Below are 15485 nucleotides of genomic sequence, written 5' to 3'. Positions count from 1 at the left end.
GAGAAAGCAACTCACCAGCTGACTTAGACTTAGACAAACTTTAATGATCCACAAGGGAAATTGTTCAACACAGTAGCTCAGTTACAATGATGGAAAGTGTACGGATGGAAAGGACAATGCAGGTATAAATAGACTAATATAGCGATAAAAAATCTAACATATATACGAATATATACATAATATGTGTACAGTATATTATATATACAGATATATTATATTATGTCTATAACATATATATTATATATACCAATGACCATGTACAATATTACAGTATATATGACAGCAGCAGCATAAAATGGAGAGTAGATCCAGCAGAAAATAGAAAATAGACATTAAAAACAAAGAGAAGTAGCTGACATGTCAGGTGTCAGGTAATAGGCAGATAACATCTATTGCTGTATGGCGAGTGATTATACAGCTGGATGGAGTGTGGAATGAAGGAGTTCTTGAATCGCACTGATGATGTCAATACAGCAGCAGGTCTTACACATTGTCATGATTCCTTATTTTCTACATTGGTTTCCTGTTAGGTGCTCTTGGTTTAGTTCCACTTCCTGTCCAAGTGTCTGTTTCCTCGAGCGCTTTTTCCCCCTCACCTGTCGGTGATTGGCAGCCTGGCCACACCCATCAGTCCTCCATCAATGCTTGCCTCGCCCTCCATTCAGGGCTCGAGGATTGTTTATTGTTACGGACTTTGTTAGCTGCATGTGTAACTGCTCATCCTGCGTTATTATATTAAATATTTGTCTAACCTTCACGTCGTCTTCCCGTCTCCTGCATCTTGGGGTCAAATTACTGCAGCCATGCAAGTTAATGACAGCCTCTCTCTGACCAATGCACCGTTAAATGTCGGTCCTTAGCATTAGCGCTTATAACAAAAATATTGCTAATACTTGGTTAATATTAATTCATAAAACTGACTATTTTTGGTGATTTTTAGATGGTTATTTTGTTGAGTTTTATAGTTGGAATATACACAGTCGACGCAATGACGCCATGGCTCCTGTTGCCTCCATTGTAAGCTGACTTTCATTTATGTTTATTTATGAGACATATGTGTTCTTGTTTCTCGTAAGGATTGTGAATTATAGGCAAAATAAATAAGTGTAGATCCTCTTTAAAGTGGACCTATGATGAATTGTGTCTTTTCTGAAAAATAAAGAATGCTGCAATGATGGATACTTGTGTTAACAATGTCAAAGCATCAGGTTTATGCATTTTCATGTGAGCTTGCACGCAGGTTTGGAGGCCTCTCTTCGCAGGGTTTTGCAGTCTGGCTGAGTTTTGTCATCACAGCCAGGTGGAAGCACTTATTTAGACATTATAGGGCCCCTATTATGCAAAACCAAATTTTCCTAACTATTGGTACCTGCTGTTGTGTATTTGGGATCTGCATAAGTCCCAAACATGTTTAATCAAACCTTGGAGGCATTGCGGAGATATTTATAAAATAATCATGCATTCCTTCGTATTCACGCCAAACGAGCCATTTGGAATTTGCACAACCTGTGACGTCATCGGTTGGGAAGAATGTTACCGGATTATCCATATGTGGTTTAAATGTACCCAGAGTGCCTTGCGCTTCCGCCATTGTAGTCCACGCTGTAGTCAATAAGCTCCTTCTTTTTCGCTGTTATCTTGTTGTGGGGCAGACTGGCTCGTACATGCACATGCATCTTCTGCTGTTGCCATTTCTCATACAAAGTAGCGTATAGTTTGAATTTATATGTGTGAGTAGTCTCGTTATGGAAGCGCTAAAATCTACAACAAATGTGTCGTGGAGAAGACGCAGTCAAAGTGGAGGCATGTAAATAAGACTGTCTGTAATGCATAATCTGTGCAAAATGTTTACCAAAGGACCACCATTACATGTTATGTAGATCAGAAAGAAGTGTTTTAAATGTAGAAAAATAAATCATAATATGACCCCTTTAAGTCAAGTGCTTAGCTAGAAGGGGAGAAGCTCCTCCTCTGCTTCAGGCCATGACGAAACACAAAAAAGTAATTTCATCTAATCGAATTCATGCATTATGACATGAGATGCGACATGCAGTAACATTAACAGCTTTTTTATGCACTTTCTGAATTAATTGGGGGAGTGTGAAGGTGTATCTAATGTTTTGACTAGGGCTGCAACAACTAATCGATTAAATTGATTAAAATCGATTATAGAAATAGTTGGCGAATAATTTAGTTATCGATTCGTTGGATCTACTCTATGCGCATGCGCATAGGCAATTATTTATTTATTTATTTTTCTTTTTTTTTCTTTTTTTTTATAAACCTTTATTTATAAACTGCAACATGTACAAACAGCTGAGAAACAATAATCAAAATAAGTATGGTGCCAGTATGCTGGGGTTTTTTTTCCAATAAAATACTGGAAAGGATAGAAATGTAGTTTGTCTCTTTTATCCGATTATTAATCGATTAATCGAAGTAATAATCGACAGATTAATCGATTATCAAATTAATCGTTAGTTGCAGCCCTAGTTTTGACCGGGTGAATCTAATCTTTATGAAGCTTATTTTCGACCTTGTCTGCCATAAAAAGATATATATTTTAAACTGTGCATTTTCAAAAGATAAATTATGATACATTTGCAATCTGGAAACGCCCCCACAAAATAACATCTTGCAGATAGACCAAACAACTGGGTTATAAAAGTGATTTGAGGAGCAACATTTACACCAAACATTACAACTAAAACATTATCTAGGAAGTGTCTTAAATGTACATTCAAATCATCGTAAGTCCCCTTTAAAACAGGGGTCTTCAACATTTTCAAAGCCATGGACCACCAAACTGATGGAGCGACGTTTTGTTTTAAATTTAACTGGTCCTATCCCACTGGGTTGAGTTTTTTCTTGCCCTAATGTGAGCCGAGGATGTCGTTGTGGCTTGTGCAGCCCTTTGAGACACTTGTGATTAAGGGCTATATAAATAAACTTTGATTGATTGATTGATTGATTGATTGATTGACAATTACAGCGCTAATTGCTAGCTAGTAGCTTGCGCCGCTAATGATAGCTGGCTACTGGTGCACTAATAGTTAGCAGGTAACTAGAGCACTAATCGTTAGCTAACTTAGATGCTAACATGGATACAATAATATACCTGTATTTTTGTTTCATGAGGTACATTTAGTATGGTCCAGGGCACTGCTATTTCTCAACTACATTTAAATTTGTGTAAAAATTGTCTGGGGAATACAGAAATGTTTTTTTAAAATAAAGTCTAATGCACTTCTGCGGACCTTCAAGAAGTCAAAGACCCCCTGTTGAAGACATCAGGGAAAAATCCCTTTATCCCCATATCTAAAATGTACATGATTACTGAACTTTACACTTGCATTTAACATGTAAGGAATTCAGCGAGTATAAATTAGATTGCAGCCAGCAAAGTATTTCCAAGTGTGTTATGAGCGATCAGCAACTTTTTGCTCACACAGCTGTCCCGGCGGAACAAGAAAACTATTACAGAGCTGCTGTTTTAATTGTACAAATGACATCAATTCAAGGTAAATTTTTATGTTGGATCGGCTAAGGTGACGCTTGGGATCATTCTTAATAGCGTTGCAGTGGGAACAGCGATGGAATAAAAGAATGTGTCAACCAGATTTATTGAATTGAATATTATGATTGCATTTCATTCCGCGTGTGTGCGATTAAAAAGGCCTGAAAGACATTGCTGACTGAATGTGAGAGAGAAGCATGACCCACTAAATGTAATAATCTCTAGTATTGACTAGAAAGAACTACTGTGAACATATTATGTTATGTTTGTACAGGTTAGACACTATTGCAATGTGATGATGTTAATTGATTTGCCAAATTTATAGTAGTAGTAAATATTACATCTTAAAAATCACTCTCTTTTTTAATATATAGTGAGTTGCACAATAGATACTTCTATAATGCAGGATAAACAAGCCACCAGAAGACATCGGCATGACAGACATGGACCAAAAAACAAGACATTTTGTCTGCAGCTCCCACAGCATTCTGAGTTGATGGGGGGTAAAAGACATCTACAGATGAACATAGATTTTCAGCAATTCTGCAACCCGGGGGGCCTCCTTCTTAATGAGGCAAAACTTTAAGTACTGAATAATAAATAATGAAAATCGACAGCCATTTATCTGTCAGTGTGGCCATGTAGCAGTACCCATCACACATCATTACACTGACTGTCCGTGTCGTGAACACTAAATACTGTGGCATAACACCCAACTCAATTGTTCGTGCAGTGTGTGTTGTTTTTGTGGTGTTGTATATAATACAGAATCATGATGAGACATACAAAAGAAAATACTGGATGATGAAATTCAAGTAAATACTCAGTTAGAATGTTTATATGCACATATTAATCGCATTACAGCCATAATGTGTTGCACTTGCACGGTCTCTTAATATGATCGATTTTCTATGCGGTCACTTCAGCTCCTTTAATTGTTTGGCTTTTTCAACAACAAAGAAGGCTGCTTGAATGCTAGTAAAGTGGAACCTCGATTTACAAACTCACCTATTTACAAACTTTTCTATCGATTAAAATATGCCTCCGTGTGTGAACCATGTCTCTGTGTACCAACGCTTAATGCATTTATTCATTTTGTGTTTCACTTTCTTTTTTCGCCTTTTGACACGTTTTGTTCATTTTGCTAACTAAAACTAAAAGACAACAGACCGACGTGGAAAGAAGGAGGGAATCACTGTGGAAACAAAAGACAAACTATTTGCAAAGAGTACATTATTATGAAAGAATGGAGAAGACAATCCCTGGTTCAGCAGCGCATCTTTCAAGAGAACTCACACGGCCCCTTCCCTGCACCTCCTCAGTTCTCCCCCTCTGTCTGCTGTTTTCTCTTCAGCCCCTTCTTTGCTGAAGTTAATGTGAGTAGATTTTCCGTTTTTTAAATGTTTATTATTGTAGCAATATGGTTGTTAAAGTTAAGGATGTTTGTGATTTCTGATCGTTTGTGGGGGCATCAACTGGACTTATGTGTGTCAGCGTGTGTAAACAGAGCAGCGTTTAAAGGACATCATCTTGTTGTTGTTCTTGCTTGTTATCAAATAGAAAGCTGTTCCATCACCCCCTTGTTATGTTTGTTTAATATGCAGTACTGTGTATAACCTAATATTGTGTTTAAAGCAGGGGTTTCGCACTAATTTTAACTCAGAGGCCGCATGGAGGAAAATCTATTCCCACATGGGCCGGACTGGTACAAATCATGGCGTGATAACTTAAAAATAAAGACAACTTCAGATTGTTTTCTTTGTTTAAAAATAGACCAAGCGCATTCTGAAAATGTCCAAATCATGTTGCAGTTACTAGTATTCTATCTTCATTTGTCATTATTCATACTTTCTGAATAAACAATGTTTTTGATTGATTTATTGAGACTTTTATTAGTAGGTTGCACAGTGATGTACATATTCCGTACAATTGACCACTAAAAAATTATAACACCCGAATAAGTTTTTCAACTTGTTTAAGTCGGGGTCCAATGTGATAATGTTCATCAGCAAAATAAAAAGTTTTAAAATGCTTTCATTGGTGTTAATGTTTAATCACTCACAAGATTAAATGAAAAATAATATCAAAATCAAATTACAGGATGTTATTAATTTAATTTACTAATTTTCCTTAACTGATAAACTAACATCATGGGGTTCATTATGTACATATGTAGCATCGTCTACAACAAAACTTGTAAATTTTCATTTTTCATTTCATTAATCACACATGAAGGTAGAAGGGGATTCATATTATTTCAGCATATTTACGTGCGACCAGAAAATGTGTCCCCAGCCTTAAATATAACACGAAATGTACTGATTATCAAACACATTTAATTGGGTAGAAATGTCAGAGATTACACCAACAACATATTTGAAAATCAAGGCATGAAAGTAACAATCCATATTTTGTGTAGTATCACTAATAAGCAGCGTAAGTATGAAGTCATGTGTGCTCTTGCTGTAGGAGATACATCCAGCCATCCATCCATTTTCTACCGCTTGTCACTTTCGGGGTCACGGGGGGTGCTAGAGCCTATCTCAGCTGCATTCTGGCGGTAGGCGGGGTACACCCTGGACAAGTCGCCACCTCATCACAGGGACAACACAGATAGACAAACAACATTCACACTCACATTCACACACTAGGGCCAATTTAGTGTTACCTATCAACCTATCTTCAGGTGCATGTTATTGGAGTTGGGAGGAAGCCGGAGTACCCCCAGGGAACCCACACAATGAATTGCTATTGCAATATTCAGTGGACACATTTAGAACAGCAATTTCTTTCATTAAAAAATGTCAGCTTATTTTTATAGTAAGCAAAGTCATCTTGGATCAGGCCTGGGAACGGGTTTTACCTGGCCCGCTGGCCGTACGTTTGACACTCTTGGTTTAAAGTGTACATACCTTAACTAAAATATGGACTTCTGTTGAGGCTTGAACCCATTATTCATATTTGCATAAATTGTTTCGTATGGAGAAATTTGTTTTACTATACAAAATTGTCAATTTAAGAACAATGTTCAAGAAGCAATTTAGTTTGTAAATCGAGGTTCCACTGTATCTAACTGTAACTAGTAGATGCTGACCGGTCAAATAGATCATTTGGCTTTCTACAGCTCTCACATGGGGTTGGTAGCATTTTATTGTTTGTTTAAATGGCATCTGCTTTTTTAAGGAGGGGTTTCCCATACTTGTTCTACCCGTGACTGCGTGGGTTCCCTCCGGGTACTCCGGCTTCCTCCCACCTCCAAAGACATGTACCTGGGGATAGGTTGATTGGCAACACTAAATTGGCCCTAGTGTGTGAATGTGAGTGTGAATGTTGTCTGTCTATCTGTGTTGGCCCTGCGATGAGGTGGCGACTTGTCCAGGGTGTACACCGCCTTCCGCCCGATTGTAGCTGAGATAGGCTCCAGCGCCCCCCGCGACCCCGAAGGCAATAAGTGGTAGAAAATGGATGGATGGATGGATCGTTTCCCATACTGTCATTTATTTATTACGGAACGTTACCAAAAAAAAGTATTACACCGTTTTTTATTAGCATTTCTGTAATTTAAGAACATTTTATAACTTACATCAATGAATTACCATTCCTAAATGTAAGTAGAATGAGCACAAACTTGTTTGGGCGGTGCAGCTTCCCCATAACAAGGGTTATCAGCACCGTTAGCTACAAGCTAAGCTGCAAATCAGCTGCACACATGCATAAACTGCTGTTAAAAACATTGATTGGCTGCGTGTGAACAGTAGCATAGTGTAACAACCTGGCAGTTATAGTTTATGTGCGGCGTTGGAGACTGTTTGTATGGCTGTGAACGTGTCAGTGGCTGAACCAAGTGTTTATGTGTTGACGCAAGTGAAAGCGCCATATTAAAAAAAAACAGCTGCTGTTGAGATGACAGTTTGTTTTGGCGTGTTTACGGCGGAAAGTGTGACCAGGTTTGCTGGAAAATAGTTTTTGCTGACGTTTTGGCGGGGTTACGGCAGACAGTTTTCAGTTCTTCTCAATAAAGTGATTGTTGATGGATGACCCCTTTGTCGTCCTTAAAATGTCTCAGTAGAAGTTACAATAATTGACTTGGTTTTTAGTTTTTATTTCATTATCACTTAAGGAATAGCTGAACATGTGACATGCACTACACAAGAAGGAGAGCAGAAGGAAACGAGAAGCAATGCTAAGCTCGCTAGAATGTATAGTAGCGAAACAGAAAAAGATGTGCTTTTTACTTGATAACAGAAGTCTAACTAGAACCACGTTACAGCTATGAACAGGAAAATTAGCAAGTTTGCTTTGCACGCTCTTGGCATTCTCTCGATGAGCTTCAAGCACACCTGTGAAGTGAAAACCATTTTAGGTGACTACCTCTTGAGGCTCATCGAGACAATGCCAAGAGTGTGCGAAGCAGTAATCAGAGCAAAGGGTGGCTATTTTGAAGAAACTACAATATAAAACATGTTTTCAGTTATTTCACCTTTTTTTGTTAAGTACATACCTCCACATGTGTTAATTCATAGTTTTGATACCTTCAGTGACAATCTACAATGTACCGGTAAATAGTCATGCAAATAAAGAAAATGCATTGAATGAGAAGGTGTGTCCAAACTTTTGGCCTCTACTGTGTATTTTACACTATGGTTAAATATAGATATATTTTACACTGTATATAATAACAGTTGATACAAATTGGCATTGTTAGCAGTAAATATTGATTAAACTACCAGTAACCTATAATACAAATGTTGTAACACATCACAGTTGTTGCAGGAAAGGAAAAGAGAACGAAAAAAAAATACGTTATTTATGACTTAGCTTTGTCTGGGTTCCGAACCCAGTTCTCTTTGTCTTTCTCCTTTCCCCTCCCCCCATTTTCTACCCCATCGTATACGGACGATTGTTCTCCAGCTTGCATAGTTGTGTTTTCAATAATTATGAATATGGATAAAGAAATATTGCATTTTGGATGTATTGTCTGGTTATTAGCAGGCGCATGAGCGCTTTCTATTGCTGTATATGTCACCTTTGCAGGTGAAACATTTTTGCCATCGTTGCTTGTTGGCTTAACTTTTTTGTTGAATATTCTTTGGTCAAATTCAACTACTTTTATATGGAACATGCTTGTGCGGTGTATCATAACTGAATTTATTGAAAACTTAAAATTCTCTCCCTTAACCCCGGGAGAGAAAAAATCCTGGAGCCGTCCCTGTGTCCAGTCGCATATGACTGCAGTTTTCTTCAAAGTAATATGGAAAATAGCATCTTGTCCCATCCTCATGAACCTTATATCATGCGTCGTCTCGTCGCGTGAGCAAAGTGTATATTATCACACCCCAAGTGCCTTAATTTGAAAAAACACTTAAATTATTGCTGAAAGTCAACATTATACATAAAAAACGCTAAACTGTAGGTAACGCCATCATGATGAATAAAGAAATGTAATAATGTGTACTTACATATGACAACATGGCTTTTAGCTCCTCATCACTTCTTACAGTGATTCTGTCACCAACTTCATCTTCATCTAGAGACAAGTGGTAAAATAAATATCATTTTATGACATGGAAAGTTATTCATCTTAAATCCTAGCATAAGGAAAACAAGTTTATGCACTTGATATTGATGGAAAACATGGAAACAAAGTATATGCTCTATTGCAGGGGTGTCAAACTCGTTTTCATTGAGGGCCACATCGGCCCTCAAAGGGCTGCTTGCAACAGTGAGTAATAAATTAATATAAATGTATACAGTAAGGATTCACCTCCTGATATTATTATACAACTGCCTTTGCATTTGATCATTATATATTATATATTTTTTTATGCAAAAAACATCTGTAGACTGGCAGCTCTGTCGCCAGTGATTTAATATAGAAATGTGCAGTGTCTTTTTACAGCATATTACTGTAACTGTAAAACGGTAAAATTCTGGCAACAGCGCGGCCAGTGTTTTCGTTATATCTATGGATGTTTTAGTTTTTACGGTGTATTACCATAATTGGAAAAACAGTACCACTGCTTTTTTACGGTAAAATTCTGGCGACTGAGCGGTCATTTTTTGATCGTAAAATCGATGGTTGTTGTTGATTTTGCGAAGTATTAGTGTAAATGGAAAAACGGTACCATGGTTTTTCTTAAACGGTTAAATTCTTACTACTGAGCAGTCATTTTTTTACCGTAATATCTGTTTTTACCGTAATATCATTTTTTCAACGTACGATTTAATGGATAACGTCCTTTTGAAATTATAAATTAATGAGATATTTTTATCTTAACAAAAAAAAGTTTGTAATGTATGATAATATAATATTTGTTTCATTCTTATAAAACACAAAACTAATAATTCATTATTATTACTGTAACTACTTTCCAAACTACATTCATACAAATATAAAACAAAATTATTATTATTACAGATTCATACATAAGTCAAGCAGATATTTAAGTAATTATTTTTATTTTAATGCATGATAACATAATATTTGTTACATTATTCAGTTCAGTTCAGTTTCAGTTTATTTCAAACATGCATACGATACGATGTAATGCATCACACAATTCCAGTTGTTTCACTACAGCAAGTCCGAAAAGGAGTAGGAAGAAGCTGAGCTTATTTAATCCTACCCCTTTTCATATCATAGCAATTCATCCAATGTCCTTGTTATCTGTAACAGAACAGTGAATAAATAAATAATATACCAAAGTAAGTAAACAAATATTAAATACATAAATAATCTTGATCTTAAAAAATAGATATATATTAAAAAAATAAAATAAAATAAATTAAAAAAGGATTCAAGATGTTCATCATAATTTTTGTTCTGTGTACTTTGTGAACACTTATAGTTTGAACAGTCTCTTAAACTGAATCATATTGGTGCTTTGTTTGATTTCTTTGGTTAATCCATGCCAAAATCAATTACCCATGCGGATATGCTAAAGGTTGTAAGTGTTGTACGAGCATACAAATGTTTTAAATTAGATTTTCCTCTAAGGTTATATTGCTCCTCTTTTGTTGAGAAGAATGGCTGTACATTCCTGGGTAGCAGGTTACAGTTTGCTTTGTACATCATTTTAGCTGTTTGCAAATGCACCAAATCGTTGAATTTCAATTATATTATTAGATAATATTTAACGAAAAGTTATAAAATTGCATGTAGAACCTGTATTTTTTTCTGTCGAAACAGAAAGGAGGACTACATTTAGTAAGAAGAAAAAAAAAGTAATTTATTGATTCATATCATTTCCAGGCTTTCGCGGACCACATAAAACATGGGTGTCAAACTCTGGCCCGCGGGCCAAATTTGGCCTGCCGTGTAATTTCACTTGGCCCGTGAGGCGATATCAAATTAACACTAGAGCTGGCCCGCCGATTATATACAGCGGCGGTGCCGCGGTATACCGCTAATTCTCATACTTGCCAAACCTCCCGGGAGATTCCCAAATTTCAGTACCCCTCCCGATAATTGTAACGTCCCCTTTTCGTCCAGTGCAATGATTGCTGGCCCAATTACATAATATGTGCGGCTGTGGCACGCACACAAAAGTGAATGCAACGCATACTTGATCTTCAGCGATACAGGTTACACTGAGGGTGCCAGTATAAAAACCTTTAATATTGTTAGAAATATACGCCACACTGTGAATCCACACCAAACAAGAATGACAAACACATTTCGGGAGAACATCCGCACATTAACACAACATAAACACAACAGAACAAATACCCAGAATCCTTTGCAGCACTAACTTTTCCGGGACGCTACAATATACACCCCCGCTACCTCCAACCCCCCCCCCCCCCCCCCCCACACACCTTGTAGCGTCAAGTTCCAGGTGTTGTGCCGTATAATGCACCCTCGGCGTAGAATGCACCCCCTGACGGAAGTGTTGTATCAACTAAAGCCCACACTTAAAGTTTCCACGTGCAAGATTGAATGTATTTGAAAAAGTTATTTAATAAGAAGCCAAAAGTGCAAAAAGAATAATGTTCGTGTTGGAGGAGTTGTGAATGAATGAAATATGAAATCTGTGCTGCAGTCTGCAGGTGTACCTTATGTTGTGGCCCAGCATCGACTGACGCTACAAGGTGTGTGGGAGGGGCGGCGGCGGGTTTTGGAGGTAGCGGGGGTGTATATTGTAGCGTCCCGGAAGAGTTAGTGCTGCAAAGGATTCTGGGTATTTGTTCTGTTGTGTTTATGTTGTGTTACTGTGCGGATGTTCTCCTGAAATGTGTTTGTCATTCTTGTTTGGTGTGGATTCACAGTGTGGCGTATATTTCTAACAACGTTAAAGGTTTTTATACGGCCACTCTCAGTGTAACCTGTATCGCTGTTGATGAAGTATGCTTTGCATTCACGTGAGTGAGCGTACGGAAGCTGCACATACAGTATCTTGTGACTAGACCGGCACGTTGTTAGAAGGGATGAAAAGCGGACGTGACGTCAGCTCGTAGAGAACGTTAAAAGCAGTGCCTGTAAGGCACGCCTCCAGAACTGTGGAATACGAGATATAATGACTGATGAACAACTTTGTTCGATAATGAAGGTTGCCTCAGCTCAAAGCCTGAGCCCCGACATTAATGAACTAGCATCCAAGAAAAGATGACAGCTTGGGCACATCAGATTGGATCAGTGTGTTGCAAACTGAGCAGTTTAAAGTCCTGAATGGTTAGTTTATTCATTATTTTACCGGTATTTTCAAATGTATTAGCCTGTGGAAAAAGTTAATGTTGATTTTTACCTCAGAAGGCTGCAAATAGAAAAGAGGCATTACATTTTTATTTAAATTGTATTTGATATGCCATTGATATTTTTTAATTATCATTATTATTATTTGAAACTCGATTTTGCATGTCACTATAAAGTTATATAAGCCTTGCTTGTTCAATATTTAATGCAAAACCTTTGGGTCCCTATTAAAAAGTTAATTTGTTCAACCTTGGCCCGCGGCTTTGTTCAGTTTTAAATTTTGGCCCACTCTGTATTTGAGTTTGACACCCCTGACATAAAATAAGAGGTTAGCCAGATCCATCCCTCAGGTCATGAGTTTGACACCTGTGCTCTATAGCAGTGATTCTAAAACTGTCATAAGTGTACCACGAGTGGTATGCGGGCGGGCTCCATCTAGTGGTACTCCAAAGATTGTATTCATTATTTAAGAACGGTGTTTTATTTTCTTATATTCAAACACTGTGTTCAAACTGTGTGTAATATTACAGTGGCAATACAATATTAAATATCCATCCATCCATTTTCTACCGCTTGTCCCTTTTGGGGTGGCGGGGGGTGCTGCAGCCTATCTCAGCTGCATTCGGGCGGAAGGCGGGGTACACCCTGGACAAGTCGCCACCTCATCACAGGGCCAACACAGATAGACAGACAACATTCACACTCACATTCACACACTAGGGCCAATTTAGTGTTGCCAATGAACCCATCCATTTTCTACCGCTTGTCCGGTTCGGGGTCGCAGGGGTGCTGGAGCCTATCTCAGCTGCATTCGGGCGGAAGGCGGGTACACCCTGGACAAGTCGCCACCTCATCACAGGGCCAACACAGATAGACAGACAACATTCACACTCACATTCACACACTAGGGCCAATTTAGTGTTGCCAATCAACCCATCCATTTTCTACCGCTTGTCCCGTTCGGGTTGGCAGGGGGTGCTGGAGCCTATCTCAGCTGCATTCGGGCGGAAGGCGGTGTACACCCTGGAAAAGTCGCCACCTCATCACAGGGCCAACACAGATAGACAGACAACATTCACACTCACATTCACACACTAGGGCCAATTTAGTGTTGCCAATCAACCCATCCATTTTCTACCGCTTGTCCCGTTCGGGGTGGCAGGGGTGCTGGAGCCTATCTCAGCTGCATTCGGGCGGAAGGCGGTGTACACCCTGGACAAGTCGCCACCTCATCACAGGGCCAACACAGATAGACAGACAACATTCACACTCACATTCACACACTAGGGCCAATTTACTGTTGCCAATCAACCCATCCATTTTCTACCGCTTGTCCCGTTCGGGGTAGCAGGGGGTGCTGGAGCCTATCTCAGCTGCATTCGGGCGGAAGGCGGTGTGGACACCCTGGACAAGTCGCCACCTCATCACAGGGCCAACACAGATAGACAGACAACATTCACACTCACATTCACACACTAGGGCCAATTTAGTGTTGCCAATGAACCCATCCATCTATCCATTTTCTACCGCGTGTCCCATTCGGGGTCGCAGGGGTGCTGGAGCCTATCTCAGCTGCATTCGGGCGGAAGGCGGGGTACACCCTGGACAAGTCGCCACCTCATCACAGATAGACATTCACACTCACATTCACACACTAGGGCCAATTTAGTGTTGCCAATCAACCTATCCCCAGGTGCATGTCTTTGGAGGTGGGAGGAAGCCGGAGTACCCGGAGAGAACCCACGCAGTCACGGGGAGAACGTGCAAACTCCACACAGAAACATCCCAAGCGCAAGATCGAACCCAGGACCTTCGTATTGTGAGGCAGACGCACTAACCCCTCCACCACCGTGCTGTCCTGCCAGTCAACCTATAATATTAAATATACTTGCTAAATACAGCTTCTGCCTTGCTTTAATGAATACTTGGGCCTACTATGCTACTGTATTTTAATGATGGTCAATACAAGCAACACAAAAAAAAGTGACCTAAGTTTGGGAAAGTTTTCAACTTACATTCAAAAGCAGTGACGGTGGCTTCTGGCATAACATCCCTGATAGCTACCTATAAAAGGATGAATATGAATAATCCTCAATGAAACCAAAAGGTTGTGTAAAAAGACAGCAAGTTACCATTCAGGAGACATTGTGATGCTATGTTAGCATTGGTGACTTACCAGTAAGTCACTGAAGTTTAGGAGCGATGGGCAGTCGACGGAAGAATCCATGTCCCCTAAAGGAGTTTTTATTCGAATGACTATTCCCTCAGTATCCATTACAAAGATGTTAGTAAATAAGATCATTAGTATGAAGACGATAAAATAGACTTCATCACAACACCTGCCGGAGCTAAACAGATCACTTCCTGCCGTGGTGTGCTAACACATGCTAGCATTCTGTTCAGTCCATACACGTGGACTTAGTCAGTTAAAGGCTTAAAAGGACAGTGACAGCAACTGTGCGGGAGTCCGAATCACGCCACGAATTCATAAAAAGTGAAAGAAACCATGTAAAAAAAGTATTATCGTGTGTTATCAGTGTTGTTAGCTCATGGATGTGAAGGGAAGGAAACCATAACTGTGTCAGCAGTAGCACATTGACAACATCCGGTCCCTTATTTTCAAAATAAAAGATACAAACTCTGACGTCAACTGGCTTCCTCGATATGAAAAAAAATAATACAATATCACTTTAACCTTACAATAAACACGGATTACTAAGAAACAACCTAAAAAAATTAGTATTTCGGACAAGCGGTAGAATATGGATGCATGGATGGATGGATGGACAATACTGTCCGTAAACATGTGCTTTATCTTCTTACAGGGGGAACTTGGAAGTCAATATATTTTGATCAAATTGATCATACATTTGATATTGATTGTGTACATCAGGGGTCCCCGAACTACGGGCCGCGGGCCGGATTCGGCCCACATGCCTCCAAAATCCGGCCTGCGGGAAGTCCAAAGTTTAAAAAATTTTAAATTAAAAAATTAAAAACATTTTTCTTTTTAAATTATTATTATTTTTAAATATGTCCTTTCTAAACCATATTATATCAGTTGTTACCCTCGGTGTCTCCTAGCTGCTCAGGCAAATCATATTGTCTGAAAATGTATTTTCTCATCGATAACATGACATCATCGCGCTCGGAATATATACATATATACATTTTTTTAACCCAATGCGGCCCCACGAGTCAAAAAGTTTGCATGTTTTTGCATTCTAATTTGGAAAAATTGTCTCGTTCTTGGTGGCTGGTAATGCAGCTAATGGA

The 15485-nt window shown here is 38.9% G+C and overlaps 1 protein-coding gene across 2 annotated transcripts in view; it reads right to left on the bottom strand.

Annotated features, from left to right (window-relative positions):
- The window catches only part of LOC133616150 (dual specificity mitogen-activated protein kinase kinase 5-like), a 119694-nt gene extending 104910 nt beyond the window's left edge, over window positions 1–14784 (bottom strand). Inside the window, exons 1-3 of one of the 2 annotated variants that reach the window (XM_061975277.1) lie at window positions 14386–14784; window positions 14225–14273; window positions 8977–9044 (exon numbers count right to left, since the gene is read on the bottom strand). In XM_061975277.1, coding sequence (XP_061831261.1) covers window positions 8977–9044; window positions 14225–14273; window positions 14386–14511 — 243 coding nt within the window. In that variant the 5' untranslated portion in view covers window positions 14512–14784. The remainder of the gene's footprint in view (window positions 1–8976; window positions 9045–14224; window positions 14274–14385) is intronic. The other variant, XM_072914856.1, reaches the window with a different exon arrangement.
- Window positions 14785–15485: the final 701 nt, after the last annotated feature.

This window comes from Nerophis lumbriciformis, linkage group LG15, assembly GCF_033978685.3.
Source record: "Nerophis lumbriciformis linkage group LG15, RoL_Nlum_v2.1, whole genome shotgun sequence".
In the NCBI taxonomy this organism is placed as follows: Eukaryota; Metazoa; Chordata; class Actinopteri; order Syngnathiformes; family Syngnathidae; genus Nerophis; species Nerophis lumbriciformis.
This window is presented reverse-complemented; position numbering and strand designations above follow the sequence as displayed.